Source organism: Ovis canadensis, chromosome 5 (assembly GCF_042477335.2).
Source record: "Ovis canadensis isolate MfBH-ARS-UI-01 breed Bighorn chromosome 5, ARS-UI_OviCan_v2, whole genome shotgun sequence".
In the NCBI taxonomy this organism is placed as follows: Eukaryota; Metazoa; Chordata; class Mammalia; order Artiodactyla; family Bovidae; genus Ovis; species Ovis canadensis.
The window spans coordinates 78,924,864-78,940,560 of record NC_091249.1 but is presented as its reverse complement, the minus strand read 5'-3'; the positions used below and the strand labels follow the sequence as shown (position 1 = coordinate 78,940,560).

At 38.6% G+C, this 15,697-nt stretch overlaps 1 protein-coding gene and 1 long non-coding RNA gene across 6 annotated transcripts in view; both read right to left on the bottom strand.

Annotated features, from left to right (window-relative positions):
- Positions 1 to 813, bottom strand: part of LOC138441458 (uncharacterized) — a 55,269-nt gene extending 54,456 nt beyond the window's left edge. Inside the window, exon 1 of the long non-coding RNA XR_011257350.1 lies at positions 619 to 813. This is a non-coding gene — a long non-coding RNA (uncharacterized lncRNA). The remainder of the gene's footprint in view (positions 1 to 618) is intronic.
- Positions 814 to 2,901: 2,088 nt separating this feature from the next.
- The window catches only part of MRPL22 (mitochondrial ribosomal protein L22), a 43,803-nt gene continuing 31,007 nt past the window's right edge, over positions 2,902 to 15,697 (bottom strand). For all 5 annotated transcript variants that reach the window (XM_069592480.1, XM_069592479.1, XM_069592483.1 and 2 more), the window contains 4 exons: positions 11,737 to 11,802; positions 10,855 to 10,932; positions 9,336 to 9,405; positions 2,902 to 3,199 (listed from right to left, as the gene is read on the bottom strand). In XM_069592480.1, coding sequence (XP_069448581.1) covers positions 2,988 to 3,199; positions 9,336 to 9,405; positions 10,855 to 10,932; positions 11,737 to 11,802 — 426 coding nt within the window. In that variant the 3' untranslated portion in view covers positions 2,902 to 2,987. The remainder of the gene's footprint in view (positions 3,200 to 9,335; positions 9,406 to 10,854; positions 10,933 to 11,736; positions 11,803 to 15,697) is intronic.

Genomic DNA, 15,697 nt, shown 5'->3' with positions numbered 1-15,697 from the left:
ACATGTCCTTCCCCTCAAGGTTAGCTGGAGCCTCATTCACAGTTTGATAACTCGGAGTCAGCTCCAGAGACAGTATACTCCGCTCTGCATCACACATGCTATATACTTCTCAGCTTCTGATAGGATGAAGTGGTCCTAACGTTCATACAGTTGACAAAACCCAAACTGGCCTGACAACATAGCCTTTTATTGATCTGTATGACATTTTTAATTTTTACCTTTTCCCCTCACTACATCTCTTTAAAATTAATTTCCCCAAAACCCAAAGGGAGTTTTCCAGGGTGCCCTGATGTCTACTCCCAAAGCCCCATTTCTCTATTCTTATAACACTCAGCACAGTGAACCCTTGTAATTACTGAATTACTCCTTTCCCAGTACAGTGTGAGCTCCGCGAGCAGCGGTTGATTCCTTTTTCAGTACCTGTATCCTCAGCACCAGGCATAGAATGGTTGCCCAATAAATTGAGCTGAAGAAAACAAAAGCTTACCTTAAAAAAAAAGCTATCATATGACAGCCAGGGTAATGGCTAGCCTTGGGGAAGAGAGGTGGGCAGTGACAGGGCAGGGGCATGAAGCAGACCCAGTGTTGCTACCATGCGCTCTCTCTTCACCTGCTTACCTGGGTACGCTCATCACTTGATCATTTATTCAGCTAAACGTGTGATCGGTGCAACTCCTGAATGTGCTGTTGCTGCTGTTTAGCCACTCAGCCATGTGTGACTCTGTGACCCCAAGGACTGTAGCTCGTCAGGCTCCTCTGTCCACAAGATTTCCCAGGCAAGAATTCTGGAGTGGGTTGCCATTTCCTTCTCCAGAGGATCTTCATGACCCAGGGATCAAACCTACGTCTCCTGCTTGGCAGATGGATTCTTTACCACTGAGTCACCTACAAAGCCCTCCTGAATGCGCTATACACTAACAAAAAAAAAGTGTAAATCTATCATAATTCTCTGGGGAAAAAACAGAAATTACAAGCATTCAGATATTGTTAAAGAGAAGAAATCAGTTTCTGAACCATGTAAAGTTAATTTCAGCATGGAAACTAACCAGATGTACTTAGCAACAGTCATAATGGGAAAGGTTCATTGAGATAATGTATACACCATGTTTAAAACAGTACCCAGTCCTGAAGGCTAGCAATCAGTACACTTTATCATACCAGAAGCCGTTCCAAATCAAGGCTGAATCTTAGATTACAAGCAAACATTCTTCATTAGACTCCAAGATGTTTTGTTCTTACCTATTTCAAAACACTTTTAAGATGAAGTAGCATCCTCATTTATGCAATTTATAGTTACGGAGTCCACACCACCACCTGGTGTGTTTCAGTCACACCCAAGGAGTAAAAACTCTTGAGACTAAAACTCATAGAGCATCTGCCCCGAGAGAAAGCCTGGAGACCCTCCGGTCCAGGGATTCTTAGCCATGCATCACTGGGGCATTCGTTACCAGTGTAAACCCCTGTTCCCCTACACCAAACCCTGACTCACTAAGTCGGAGAGTGAGGCCCAGGGATTTGGATCTTTTAACAAGCCCTTCAAGTGATTCTGAAGGTGTTCTCCAGACAACTCTGAGCCTCTTATCTTCTAGGTAAATTAAATGGAGGCCAAGCACGGAGGAAATCTGCCCAGAGTCTTACTTCTGGTTAGTGATTATGCCAAGACTAGAACAAAGGTTACCTCCCACCACTCTAGTGTTATTTCCATGCTTCCATGCTATAATACCTCAGGACCCAGAATGAATCTGCCCGACACCTCAGTGACTTATTCACTGAGCCCTCTGCCTTTTTTACCCATACATTAGGTTAATTGCAGAGGCCTAGAAATATTCCTGTATATTCATTAGGTATGCATGAATAACTTAACCCTAGAGTTTAAATTACAGTCCAATATTTACAAACTGTGTAACCCAGAGATGGTTATTTGTAAAATACAGCACAGAGCATGTCAAATAATGAGGTCCCAATAAATAGTAGCTATTATTAATGCCATCTTAAAACATGGCACTGAAGCTACATTCTTCATTTGACTCGAAGTGCAGTTCCCGAAAACAGAATCATCTGGAAGTGCTTATTTAAAACAGATTTTTAGTGAATCAGAATATTTGGGGGAGAGGGGTGGAGAGGGACCCAGAAGTGTGCATTAATAAGCACCCTAGGTTCTTCCTCTGCATATAAACATTAGAGAAACACTGAACTAGGGCCGTGGACAGAGTGCTGAATACTCTCAACAATTTCTGCTAACAAGAGGGAAGTGAGTGCCATCTACTGCCTTATTTTAGAATGCAAGGCTGAGATTGGTTCTTCTGATTGAATTCACTCTGAAAAATCAATCCTAAACAAGATAGCCAAGCAACAGAAAGCACTGTTGGAAGGAGACATAAAAACTGTTATTATTTAAGGAAAATAAACTTTATAAGTTAAATGATTTTTGGAGTTTTAGATTAATATACCTAATAAATTCCTATAATTTCAAGTTTCAGCTAAAACAGTAAAGGGTAATGCCAACAGTGAAAGGAAAAACTGAACCACAGAACGCTCTAAAATACTGCACTGAAACAACATGCAGGCATGCTCCCCTCCACCACCTCCCTTAGTCTCAAGAGGAAAATCAAGTGAAATAATAAGGACAAGCTTTCTTATCCTACAACTTTCTACTCAAGTCTGGTATCAAAACTACCACCTGCAGGGCACTAGCTACAAAGCTAACGTTCCTTTCAAACGGGACTCAAAAAAGCCTTCTGAATTATACAGTCTGTCACTATAGCTGTTTAAAACTGATTTCCCCTTCCTAGTTGCAAATACATAAAATATAACCAGAGGCTCTCAAAAAATGGACAGAGATTTATAAATATTCGTATAAAACCAGCAATGGTACTTCATATTTCAATAATTCAATAACGATTCACAGAAAGCATTTGTCTTTAATTTGTGTTGGTTTTAAGAAATAAATGGTAAAATATATACACCATGGAGTCTTAATAGTCCCATCACAGAGCATGAATGATGGTCCGGTTGCGAAGCTCCTGGATATACTCTTTGGCGTGGGTGACTGCTGTCTTTGGTGCCTCAGGTTGAGGGGGAGGGCCTTCCACCAACTTCACAAAATAATGGCAAAAAACCTTCTCCATAATCCCAAAGCGACCTCTGCCGTGGTATCGGATGCGTTTCAGGTATTGGCCTCGCCCTGAGGTGGACTCAGCTAGACAGGGAAGAAAAAGAGAATTACACAAAACAACCATAACTGTATCTGCAAGATTACAGCTTGACTGGCTGAGAAATTTCTGTCTTCTCCTCAGCTGGATTCTAAGATTACATGAGCTCGCTGGCTGGCTAGAGCAGCTTATCTAAAGACAAGCATCTCCTGAGTTCTTCCTCACAGATCAGGCTCCATTTCAGGTCCTAGAGAAGAGTGAACAAGACCAGCAAGGGCCCTGGCTCCGCACAGTGGACACTCTGGAGGAGAATGACAGAAAACAAACGCCATCATTTTAGTTAGTGACAAGCACTATGAATAAAACAAAAACAGTGATGTGACAGAGACTGAGAGGGTGTTGTGGGGACAACTTCAGACTGGGTGGTGTCAAGAGGCATCCTTGAGGAAGACACATTTGATCCAAGACCAGAATGAATCACTCATGCAAATACCTAAGGGCAACGTGTTCCAGGCTGAGGAAAGAGCATGCGCAAAGCCCCAAAGGTAAGAACATCCTTGGCTTGTTTCAGGACCAGAACCTGCTAAAGCACAGTAGGCAAGGCGCAGAGTGATACAAATAAGGGGAAGAGATCAGAGATGAAGACAAGATTACACAGAGCCCTGGAGGTTGTGGGAAGAACATTCTGATTTTACTTTAACTGTATGAGAAGCCTCTGGAATCAATGGTTCCCAAATGCTATCCTCAGGCTACTACATCTAACAAACCTAGGGAACACATTTAAAATGCTGATGCTGATATTCTAACTTATATTTGGAGTGGGCCTTGGAAATTATATCCTGAGCAAACAACATCCCCCAATCCAGGCAACTCTGATTCACAGTCAGGTTTACGAATTCCTGCATCACATCTATCCCCTCATCTCCCTGTCCCAATCCTACATCTCAAGGTTTGACCCTGCAAAATTTGAAGAAATCTTTTAAATAGTAATAAGAAGTAATCTATTCACCTGTTCACCCATGGTAAATCATAGTAACTACCTTCTGAATTTAGTCTTACATTTTTAATTTAATAAGCGTTTTAAAAAGGCAAAATCTATAGCACACGGAGCAAATTAATTCACTTTCATACTCACCACTTTTATTCTTACTGTGACGGAACTTTATATTACAGAGACCATGTCAAAGCATGTGCTCCACAACCCTCTGACCACAAACCTCTCATGAAGTGATTTCAGCAGAACCATCCCTAGCTTTGCCAAAGAGAAAGCTAAGGATGAAAGTGACTAAGAAAACTGCCTAGGGTTTCAGTGAAATAAGGTGAGCGTTAACTCCCTATTTATCAAATTCATCTACTGGGCACTAAAGAAATGAATTTTAAGAATTTCCAAAGATAGCGGTAGGGGGCAGGTGGGCGAAATGGATGAAGTGAGTCAAAAGGTACAAACTTTCAGTTATAAAATAAATAAGCCATGGGGATGTAATGTACAGCATGGTGACTATAGTCAATAATACCCATATTGCATATTTGAAAGTTGAGAAGAGATATTATAAGATCTCATCACAAGAAAAAAAACAACCCTGTAACAATGTATGACAGATGCTAACCAGATTTGTTATGGTGATCACTTTGCAATACTGAATCATCCAGCTGTACACCTGAAATTAACATAATGTTGCATGTCAATTATACTTCAATTAAAAAATTTTTTTAGTTTCTCCAAACAAAAACCAGTATTACACAGATCACTTTATAATAGAAAGTATTTCCAGGTGCTCTGAATCCACTTGTCAGGAGGAATCCTAAAAATAAAACCAATGACACTGGGAAGGGTGTAGAAACTTCTGAAAAGATTTTACAAACATGATGGCTAATTTTATCTAAAACTCCTACTCTATCCAATTTGAGCATCAATTTCCAAATGCTCTGAGAATAAGGACTACTACACTCCAGGGAAAGAAGTATCAAAATTAGCTAACTGCGCAACACTACATAATCTATCAGAACACAGCGATCAGGGCTACAGGGTCCATGCTAACTACCATTTCCTTTCCATTTCTCCCAAAATACCTAATAGCAAACACTCAGAACCTATGAAATGCCAGCCATGGTTTCCTCTTTAGGCCATAAAATAACATCTGCCTAACCTGCATGCATATAATGCCATCACTTTTTAATGTCAAAACAAAAACATTAATTCTTCTCAAACACCACACCCTGGAATGGGAATACACAACACAACCACTCAGATCTGAACGAAATCAGGGCTTACAGTATAGATTCCAAATTGGTTTACGGTCTCACCTCCTCCAGTCTCTCCTCCACTAAGTATGTATGTTGAGTTTCAAACTACTTTAGTACAGAACTATGTCAATTAAAATGAAACAGTATGTAGCTGCTGCTGCTGCTAAGTCGCTTCAGTCGTGTCCGACTCTGTGCAACCCCAAAGACGGCAGCCTACCAGGCTCCCCCGTCCCTGGAATTCTCCAGGCAAGAACACTGGAGTAGATTGCCATTTCCTTCTCCAGAAACAGTATGTAGATGCCTACTTTAATAGCAATTTGTTCTACATGAAACTTGGAATTTCTGTTTGTTGAGTGAGTGAACAGCACAGTTTCGGCAGATCCAAAACTGTGCCGTTCACTCACTCAACAAACAAATTTCAAGTTTCTGCTGAGTGTGAAGCCAGGCTTCCCTGCCCATCACCAAATCCTGGAGCTTGCTCAAACTCATGTCCATTGAGTCGGTGATCCCATCCAACCATCTCATCCTCTGTCATCCCCTGCCTTCAATTTTCCCCAGCATCAGGGTCTTTACTAATGAGTCAGTTCTTCGCTTCAGGTGGCCAAAGTACTGGAGTTTCAGGTTCAGCATTAGACCTTTCAATGAACACCCAGGATTGATTTCCTATAGGATGGACTGGTTGGATCTCTTCGCAGTCCAAGGGACTCTCAAGAGTCTTCTCCAAGAACACAGTTCAAAAGCATCAATTCTTCAGCACTCAGCTTTCTTTATGGTTCAACTCTCACATCCATACATGACTACGGGAAAAACCATAGCTTTGACTAGATGGGCCTTTGTCGGCAAAGTAATGTCTCTGTTTTTTTAATATGCTGTCTAGGTCGGTCATAGCTTTTCTTCCAAGGAGTAAGCATCTTTGAATTTCATGGCTGCAGTCACCATCTGCAGTGATTTAGGAGCCCAAAAATATAAAGTCTGTCACTGTTTCCATTGTTTCCCCATCTATTTCCCATGAAGAGACATCTCTGCTAAATTGCTCAAATTCTAAACTAAATTTCATGGTTTCCCAAGTACACACAGTACTAATATGTACAGTTTTGGTCCATGGGGTTTTATGACCCCATGGACTGTAGCCCACCAGACTCCTCTGTTCATGGAATTCTCCAAGCAAGAATACCGGAGTAGGTTGCCATTTCCTTCTTCAGAGGATCTTCCCAACCCAAACCGGGGATCAAATCCAGGTATCCGGAATCACAGGCAGAACCACACAGCCTGAGCTAACAGGGAAGCAGGCACTCAAATATTTTTTGAATGAAAGAAAAAACAGTAAGATATCTCAAAAGAAGAAATGACCTTCAAAGATATTGCCCAGCAGGTACCATGTATTGAAAATACTCTCAATATTTCTGATTACTTGTATTTAGCTTAATGGGAATCTTAACATTAACTTCAGAAATCCTCCCCACTTTCCCCTTCATCAGTCTTAGCCCAGAAGACTGATTTACAAAGTCAGTCATTCACTTTCCCTGAAGTGAACCACTTTAAGATGCTATGAATCACAGAGCAATGGCATTTTATTAGTCCATGTCCACTTGTTAAGGCCTATCACTGTGTCATCAGTCATCATTACAAGTTTGAAAAGGAAATGAACTTTCAAAGTCTATGGTCATGCAACACCAGGTATGAGCTTTAGACTGATGACAAGCATTTGAAGGAATTACCACATAATGAGAACATATGCTACCAAAAAAGTACATCCCTTATAATGTCTGGACTTACTTATTTCAGGGGACTGAAAGAGCTTTTGCTGAGCCAAACTGGCAGTCAATAATAACTAGGCTTTCAAACTCTAAAAGAAGTCTATGGAATGAAATATCTAGGCCTTCTCAAAGACTATAAGATCAATCAGTTTCCACATTTTATGGGTAAGAATCAATAGACTTTACCCAAGCCTCTCCCTTGGGGTTTCAGTCTGTGGTGAGGACTGGGAATCTGTTTTTTTAATAAGAGAAAGTGAAAGTCACTCAGTTGTGTCCAACTCTAGAACCTCAGACAATTCATATCAGGGAAGTTTAGCAAATACAGGGATAAACTGCATGATGTGTTGTGGTCAGATACTTAGTCTTCCTGGGGATACTCATCTCCTTTTCCTTCATAACAAAATTAGCCAACAAAACACTTAGCAAATGAGTTTTTAAAATAATGAGACAAATCCATACTTACTAGCCCTACTTAAGAAAAGAGATTTTGACCCAGAACTAGATGAAAAGAAGGTACAGGAGGGGCAGAGGTTTCTCAGCAGAAATGTGCATAAGCAGCCAGTACATTAAAGGACCATTCACAGTTAAGTTGATTTCTGCTTAAAGGTAATATTGGACTTTGCTCCTTCATTTGGGAAGACAGGATTAAGCTCTTCACCCTCTCACTATATATACTAACTACTGAAACGGATTTAAACACAAATTCCATTTCACCTGCATCTGAATTACATTATGAAATGCTGCCAATCAGCTAAGAAGCCAATATTCTTATGAAATTGAATAAAATTAATTAAATGTCATTTGATATTCAGTCATGGAGCAGGAAAGGTCACCAAGAGGTTTTAAGCAAATGGTCTTGCCCTTTATCCATTTCATCTTTTCCAGTGTTTCTGGGTCCTTCCAGCATTACTTATTCATGCTTCTCCCAGAAGAAAATGCTTATGATTAACTACTGTGGCCTGCATCTTCTAGCTGCCATTTTGATTCCCCTCTAACTCTATGCATGTATCAGAATATAATTAATTTTACAAGATTCAGCTTTAAAATAAGATGTTTCAATTGAAAATCGTAACTCATTTAAATTTCAGAAGTAGCTGTAGCTGCCAGCGTGAATTTCAGGTGAGGTGAGGTAAGATATTAACCAGAATAAACATCTCCAGTAGGGCAGAGGTTATGTGACAAAGTGGAATTTAGATGATCTTTTAAAATGCTAATTGCTGAAAAACTATAAGGTACAGCAGCTAACTTCTACTATAATGATTCAGCCTTTTCCCCTCTGTGTGGAGAGCAGCAGTTCCCATATCTTGAATTTGAAATATCTTTAGTAAAATAGTCCTTCTTATATGTAGGTTTGGTAGACTGAGAAAATTTTGCTTTGACATCAACATCTCTGTTTGGTGATAAAACTCCTGAAGTCAGGAGTAACTGCTGCATTAACTCCAACCTATGCTCCATTTTATTGGGGTGGGGTGGGGAAGAGCTTTGTAATAAACACTGATCTCTTTATAAAAAAAGATCAGTATGAAGGTATGCTACCAAAATATCCTTTACATTTGTACAGTACTCCATGCCTTCCAAAACATTTTCACTTCCATTAAATAGATGTGAGGCAAGCCTACAAAACTAGAGCTAATGCTTTAGGATGTTAAGAACAAAGAGGAACCAACACATCTGGGTCACTAAGTCTTCAAAGGTCCTCTGGCTTTTGTAATTCAACAGATGATTTTCCATTCTGGTACTAGGAGGGCTAACTTACAGGATACCTCTATGGATGAGGCGCCTGGCATGGCACATTATCTATAAAGACTGTCTAAGTCCACTGTGATCCTTTATATATCTCTTTCGAGTTGACAAAGAATTCATTTTTTTAAAAATCAGCTACATTCTTATTATGAGTAAAGGACCACTCTACGTATCATCTTGATATCCATTATTTAATAACTATCAGCAATAGATTTCATGATCTCAGTCTCATTAGAGAACAAGTAAAAATAAAGCAGTTAGGACCATTACAACAGACTTAACATTCACATGCTGGAGACTGAAAAATAAGCTATTACCAGCAATTTCCAATGGTAAACATAGTCCAAAGTATTTAGATATCAAAGACTGTTATTAGGTAAAGAACTTGGCACCACTACTAGAAAACACTTTCCAAAGCTAAGAATATTAGAGATCTTACCTATATATAAATTGGATCTGAATTCCACATTGTGGTCTCTTACTGCCATATCTTGTGCTTCTAAGAGAACCTTTAACAAGGAAAAGAAAGGCATTCATATGGCTGACCTTGAACTAGAACAGAATTAAATTTCTCATTTCTTGTTATTATCTCTACATGACTGCTAATCACATGCTTTCCTATTATAGTCAGTTTTAAAAAGAGAGTATCAAATGATAACAGTACTAAGGAGAATGGATACAGTGAGTTTCCTTCCTCAGACAAGAATTGCAAATGCAAAGAACACAGTCGATACTGCTAAGTTTTAAATGGAATGTGTAAGCTGTAGAGGCGGAGATAACAGTACTAGCAGCAGAAACCCTGGTAATGAGCATTATGTCTTTGAGTCACAGACTTTGTCAAAAAGTTCAAGAAGCTCAAGAGCTAAATCTTACTGAAAATTCTTAAACTTTGGATGCAAAATAACCATTAACATCAGACAAATAGAGAAAATCATATTTGAAAATTTCCTTGAAGAATTATTAAGTTTAGGGATTTCCCTGGTGGTCCAGTGGTTAAGACCCCAAGCTTTCAATGCAGGGGACTCGGGTTCTATCCCTGGTCAGGGAACTAAGATTCCCACATGCCAGATGGCACAGCCAAAAAATAAAAACAAAACAAACAAAAAAAGAATTATTAAATTTATACTCCATAAATATTTTGAATTAACTTTCTCCAGAACACATTTCTTAAAACAGGACAATAGTTGTCAGAAATAACAGAAAGCAGATCTTTTTGACCTTTAAAGAGGAAGAATGCAGTACAAAGCTGGGTACACAACAGATACTTAGAATTGCATTCTGAATGGAAATAAATAAGAGGCGTTGCAAGAGAGCCTCTTAGAAGTCTGAATCCAACCATCTCAGCTATTCAACTACTAAACTAAAAGATCTGACTTAATGTGAAAATTAACTGAAGTAATGCTGATTTCCCCAGATGTCCTCAACTCAGCTTTCTGAAACAAAACACTCATGTGCCTAGAATGAGTCAGCACAAATACCAACAGTATATTTGCACCAAGTGAATCAGCTACATTTAGAGCTAGAGAGGTCTTTCTTACAAATAAGAAAAATGGAACTAGACAAGTGCCTTGCCCATAGTCACAACAGAAATTGTCAGAGAAAAGATAAGACCAAGTCACCAGAGTTCCAGTCCAGTGCTTTTTCCACTCAATTAGTTATAAAATCCCAAGCTCTCAGTTGTGGAATTGACAAAAATTCTTCTAAAATAATGTATCAAGACCCAATAATTTAAAATAAGATGCATATAAATGACTTTGTGGTACAAATAAAAGCATCTCAGGAAAAAGAATACTTAAAGCATAGAACATCCCTAACGTATAAGAACATTCATAAAACTGAGTACCCTGAATCTGTATAATATAAACTCTGCACTTAAATGAGCTAATTCCGGATTTAGGCAAAGCTTACTAACATCTGCAAGACAACTATGTGTTCTTTCCCCACCAATCTTAGTTTACCTCTTTAATTATCTGGGCTCCTTTTTTGTCACTGAATTCCAATTGAGCCAGAGCCTGGTCAATTGACATTCCTCGTATCTAGAATTAAAGGATAATAGACAAAGAGAAAATAAATAAATTGGTTTACAAAGTCAGTATTGCCACTTCAGTGAAAAGTAAAAGCCTTACATAATCCAAGTAACTTCTAAAAATAGCTAACAAGTTACATGTTAATTATATCTCAGTAAAATTAGGGAAAATTTTTTTCATTAAAAATAAAAATAGCTAATAAATGCAATGGAGAAAAATACATGTTTGAGAAGGTACACCATCACTCTCTTTAAGTTAAAATCAAACTTAAAAATTTCAACCACTAACCTGGATTTTAATAGTTTTAATAATAAAAGAGAGCAGACATGACAAAGAAAGATCATAGGTTGGCAAGGACGCTAGCAGGCATAAAAGGCATCTTTTTCCTACAGAATAAATGTATTATTATACATGTATTTGCTGCTTTTGCTTTCTCTCCTATATAAATTTTATTTTCTGGGTAAAAAACTTAAAAGGCAACAGTTTTGAAACAGGTTGAATCAGCTTTTACAGATATGTAAGTCTGCTTCCTAGATTCTCTAACTGTAGCCAGGTTCTTGATGCCTTTGTTCTAAATATCTATGAATCTAACATGATTGAGATTCTCAGGAGGTAAAAACTGAACAAAATCACTAATTTCTGAGCTATCATTTTTTGGATTACCAACCAAATGTCTGAAAATGTAATTATATTCCTCACTTTTTGGAGAAAACAGGCAAGTTTTTTTTCGGTTTTTGGTTTTTTTCAACTACTAGGATAAAATTTGAACCTTCTTTCCCGAAGTATTATATGGTAACAGTCACTTTAGCTTACCAATTTTGCCAAATACCACATCTTGTCTTTGCTGTACTTTATTTGTCTTCGACAATGGTAGATTTCCTTACAAACAGGAAAAAAAAAAAAAATTAAACAAGCCTATCAAAATGACAGTTGCTGCTAAGTCACTTCAGTCCTGTCCGACTCTGTGCAACCCCATAGATGGCAGCCCACCAGGCTCTGCCGTCCCTGGGATTCTCCAAGCAAGAACACTGGAGTGGGTTGCCATTTCCTTCTCCAATGTGTGAGAGTGAAAAGTGAAAGTGAAGTCGCTCAGTCGTGTCTTGACTCTTAGTGACCCCATGGACTGCAGCCTATGCTCCTCCATCCATGGGATTTTCCAGGCAAGAGTACTGGAGTGGGGTGCCATTGCCTTCTCCGAAAATGACAGTAACACAGTATTAATAAGGTTTTTACTTTCTAATGCCTAATGAAATACTGCCATAAGAAATAAAAACATTATCAAGAATATGGAGACTGTTTTTTTCCCTATTTAAAGCTATATTTTTCCAAAGTCTCACTGTCATAAAGATTACTAAGGGAGAAACAAACTGCAAAATGGCTAGTTCGTGACAATATCTGCAATTCTATACAGGTGAATAGTAAAAGACTTAAATGAAAGTATTTTAAAAACATTTAGCTGGCTAAAAGAACAAAGCATACAAAAAGAAAGTTTCTTGTTAGTGAGGAAAACAATGAAAAAACGGATGAAACAGCTACTTTTGTAAGAAAACCAATACTGCGGGTGTCTGGTGAAGAGCATAGGTTCTAGAAGAAGAACATAGGTTCTAGAATCAAACTACCGGGGTCTGAATTCCCACTCTACCATTTACCAATTACAGAGCCCGAGGCCCTTCACCAGTTTCTGGCTAAGTCTCTTCTTTAAAATGAAGACAATAGTACCTATCACCTAAAACTACAATAAGGATTAAATAAACTAACCTATGTGAACCAAGTACTATACAGCGCCTAGCACATGGTAAGATCTTAGTAAATATTAGGTTTTTATTTTGGGGGGCTCCAAAATCACTGCAGATGGTGACTGCAGCCATGAAATTAAAAGACGCTTACTCCTTGGAAGAAAAGTTATGACCAACCTAGATAGCATACTCAAAGGCAGAGACATTACTTTGCCGACTAAGGTCCGTCTAGTCAAGGCTATGGTTTTTCCAGTAGTCATGTATGGATGTGAGAGTTGGACTGTGAAGAAGGCTGAGTGCCGAAGAATTGATGCTTTTGAACTGTGGTGTTGGAGAAGACTCTTGAGAGTCCCCTGGACTGAAGGAGATCCAAGCAGTCCATTCTGAAGGAGATCAGCCCTGGGATTTCTTTGGAAGGAATGATGCTAAAGCTAAAACTCCAGTACTTTGGCCACCTCATGAGAAGAGTTGATTCATTGGAAAAGACTCTGATGCTGGGAGGGATTGGAAAGGGGACAACCGAGGATGAGACGGCTGGATGGCATCACTAACTTGATGGAAGCGAGTCTGAGTGAACTCCGGGAGTTGGTGATAGACAGGGAGGCCTGGCATGCTGTGATTCATGGGGTTGCAAAGAGTCGGACATGACTGAGCGACTGAACTGAACTGATTTATAGAAGGTAGCTTTATCCCACTGAATTTTTTCATCAATCACCCATTACACAATTTATAGTTCATAAAGCATTTTTCAAGCCCTTTATTTCATATGATCTAACTCTATGAGTTGGGAGACAAAACATTTTATAAATCTTTTACAAAATGAAAATCAGAGAAATCAAGCGACTTGTCCAAGATAGCAAAGCTTGTAAGAGACAAAGCTAGTGCCACCCAGGGAAGTATGTGAAGGGCTTAATACAATGTCTGCCAGGTCTATCTTTAAAGTTCTCCTCATGACTCTAAACCCCACACTCTTTCTACTACTACACCACACTGCCACTTAAAAATCAGAAAAACGATTTCAAGGCAATTCAAGGCAAGTAACAGCAGAGAAACCGCAGAACTTTTTAACATTCTGAGCCCTGCTAGAAGTTTACAAATGACTTAGAAACACCAGTTAGTCTCAAGTGGCCATCTTTCAATATGTAGCAGATTTCAATTCTGTTGCAGTAGAAGCTGACAGGCTGAAAAGTATAGCAACAGTCTAATTACATTTTCAGCAATAATCTGTCCTGGGGAGCACAGGAGAGGAAAGAACTGTCATGACTGATAATATTAATCTGCAAAATTAATACTCAACAAAATCTTTTATATAGAAACCTTTCAACTCTTGGTTTCCCATGGTGAGATATTGTTAAACTTGAATTGTATATAATCATCTTCAAATATTTAAAAAAAAGAAAAAGACACTGTAATCCTGGCAAAACACTGGGAAAAAAGGAATCAAATGTTTACCAGAAAAGGTGAAAGTTATTCACCCATCGTCTTCTAAAACTAAAAAGCTCAACGTTTACTTGAGGCACGTGCACTGTATAAGGGCACTTTCTAAAGGTAAACCAGATAAAGTCTCAGTAAATAAACCTACCATGGCAAATAGATAAAGTGGCAAATTTGGAGGTCAGAAGGCCTGGTTAAACATAATAGCTATTAATTAACCTACACAGTAAAATTAGGTAAACTTACATTAGAATATAATGTCCAAAACAGCTATTCAAATAAAGTATGTCTAAATTATGAAATGTCTAAATTAGTAACTTGTAAAGTTTATTTTTAAATGCATATAATGACACAAACAGCAACAAAAAATGTCACCTAATAGAGGATCCACATTAATGACTCATGAGAATAACATATGATCAGTATGTCAATTAATCCACATATTAAAAACATGCCTCTCATAGAAGTGACTGTTCAAACAGTTTTGATACAGTTTCACTACTAATTTATTTAACTTAGCTTTCTTCAGAAACACATAAAAAGTCAAGCTCAATTTAACAAGATATGACTATTTTATATGTATATGTATTTTTAAAAGCCTTTAATTTCTGACTTACTTTCTTTACCAGGATGAAGTCACATGTAAGATAGTATCTACAGGAGCCTACATTGTTTGGATATTTGTACTAGCTAAATTAGGAAGACACTCTTAAAAATAAAGGAGTGGTCTAAACTGATGACATTCATTTTAAGTTACTGCTATAGGATTTATTCATTGCCCATCTACTATTATTTAACTACATATTCCAAATGCTGAAGAACAGAATGAGACAGAATGGTAAGTATTATCTGGCCCTCTTTTAAACAAGAGGTAATACTAACTTTCTAAATGTTTGCAGCTAGCAGACTGAAAATTCTAAGGAACACTGCAAATAATGACACAGTGTGTAAACTATGTGGCCAGGTGAGCAAATTGTTCCCTGTTAGTCAGCAAGGTATTTATAGTGAAAAAAGTTAAAGTCGCTCACTCTTGTCCAACTCTTTGCAACCCACTGGACTGTAGCCCACCAAGCTCCTCTCTCCATGGAATTCTCCAGGCAAGAATACTGGAGTGGGTTGCCATTCCCTTCTCCAGGGGATCTTCCCTGACCCAGGGATTCAACCCCCAGTGCTCCTGCATTGCAGGCAGATTCTTTACCATTTGAGCCACCAGGGAAGCCCATCCAGGAGCGCTTCTGGATAAGCAAATAAATAAAGAAACAAAATAAATAAGAAGCAAATAGATAAGAAACAATCTTTTTAACTATCAAAAAGATAAACCTAGAATATTTTCTGTATCAATGAAAAGATCAAGAAAATTGCTGTTAATTTTTTTCTTAATATGGAATACTAAATCACTGCTAGCTATGCCAGGAGCCAGCGTGAGGAACTCCGCCCATGGCAAAGGTCATGAGGAAGGAGGCTTGGCATACACAGAGGCGTGATCAAGCCACAGGAAACCCCCTGTTCCCGAGCATCTAACCCCAAAACCAGAATCTGTTTTACGCTCTCACCTACACCTCTGACTTTACGGGGGGCTCTCCTCCATAACTGTTTTTCTTGGA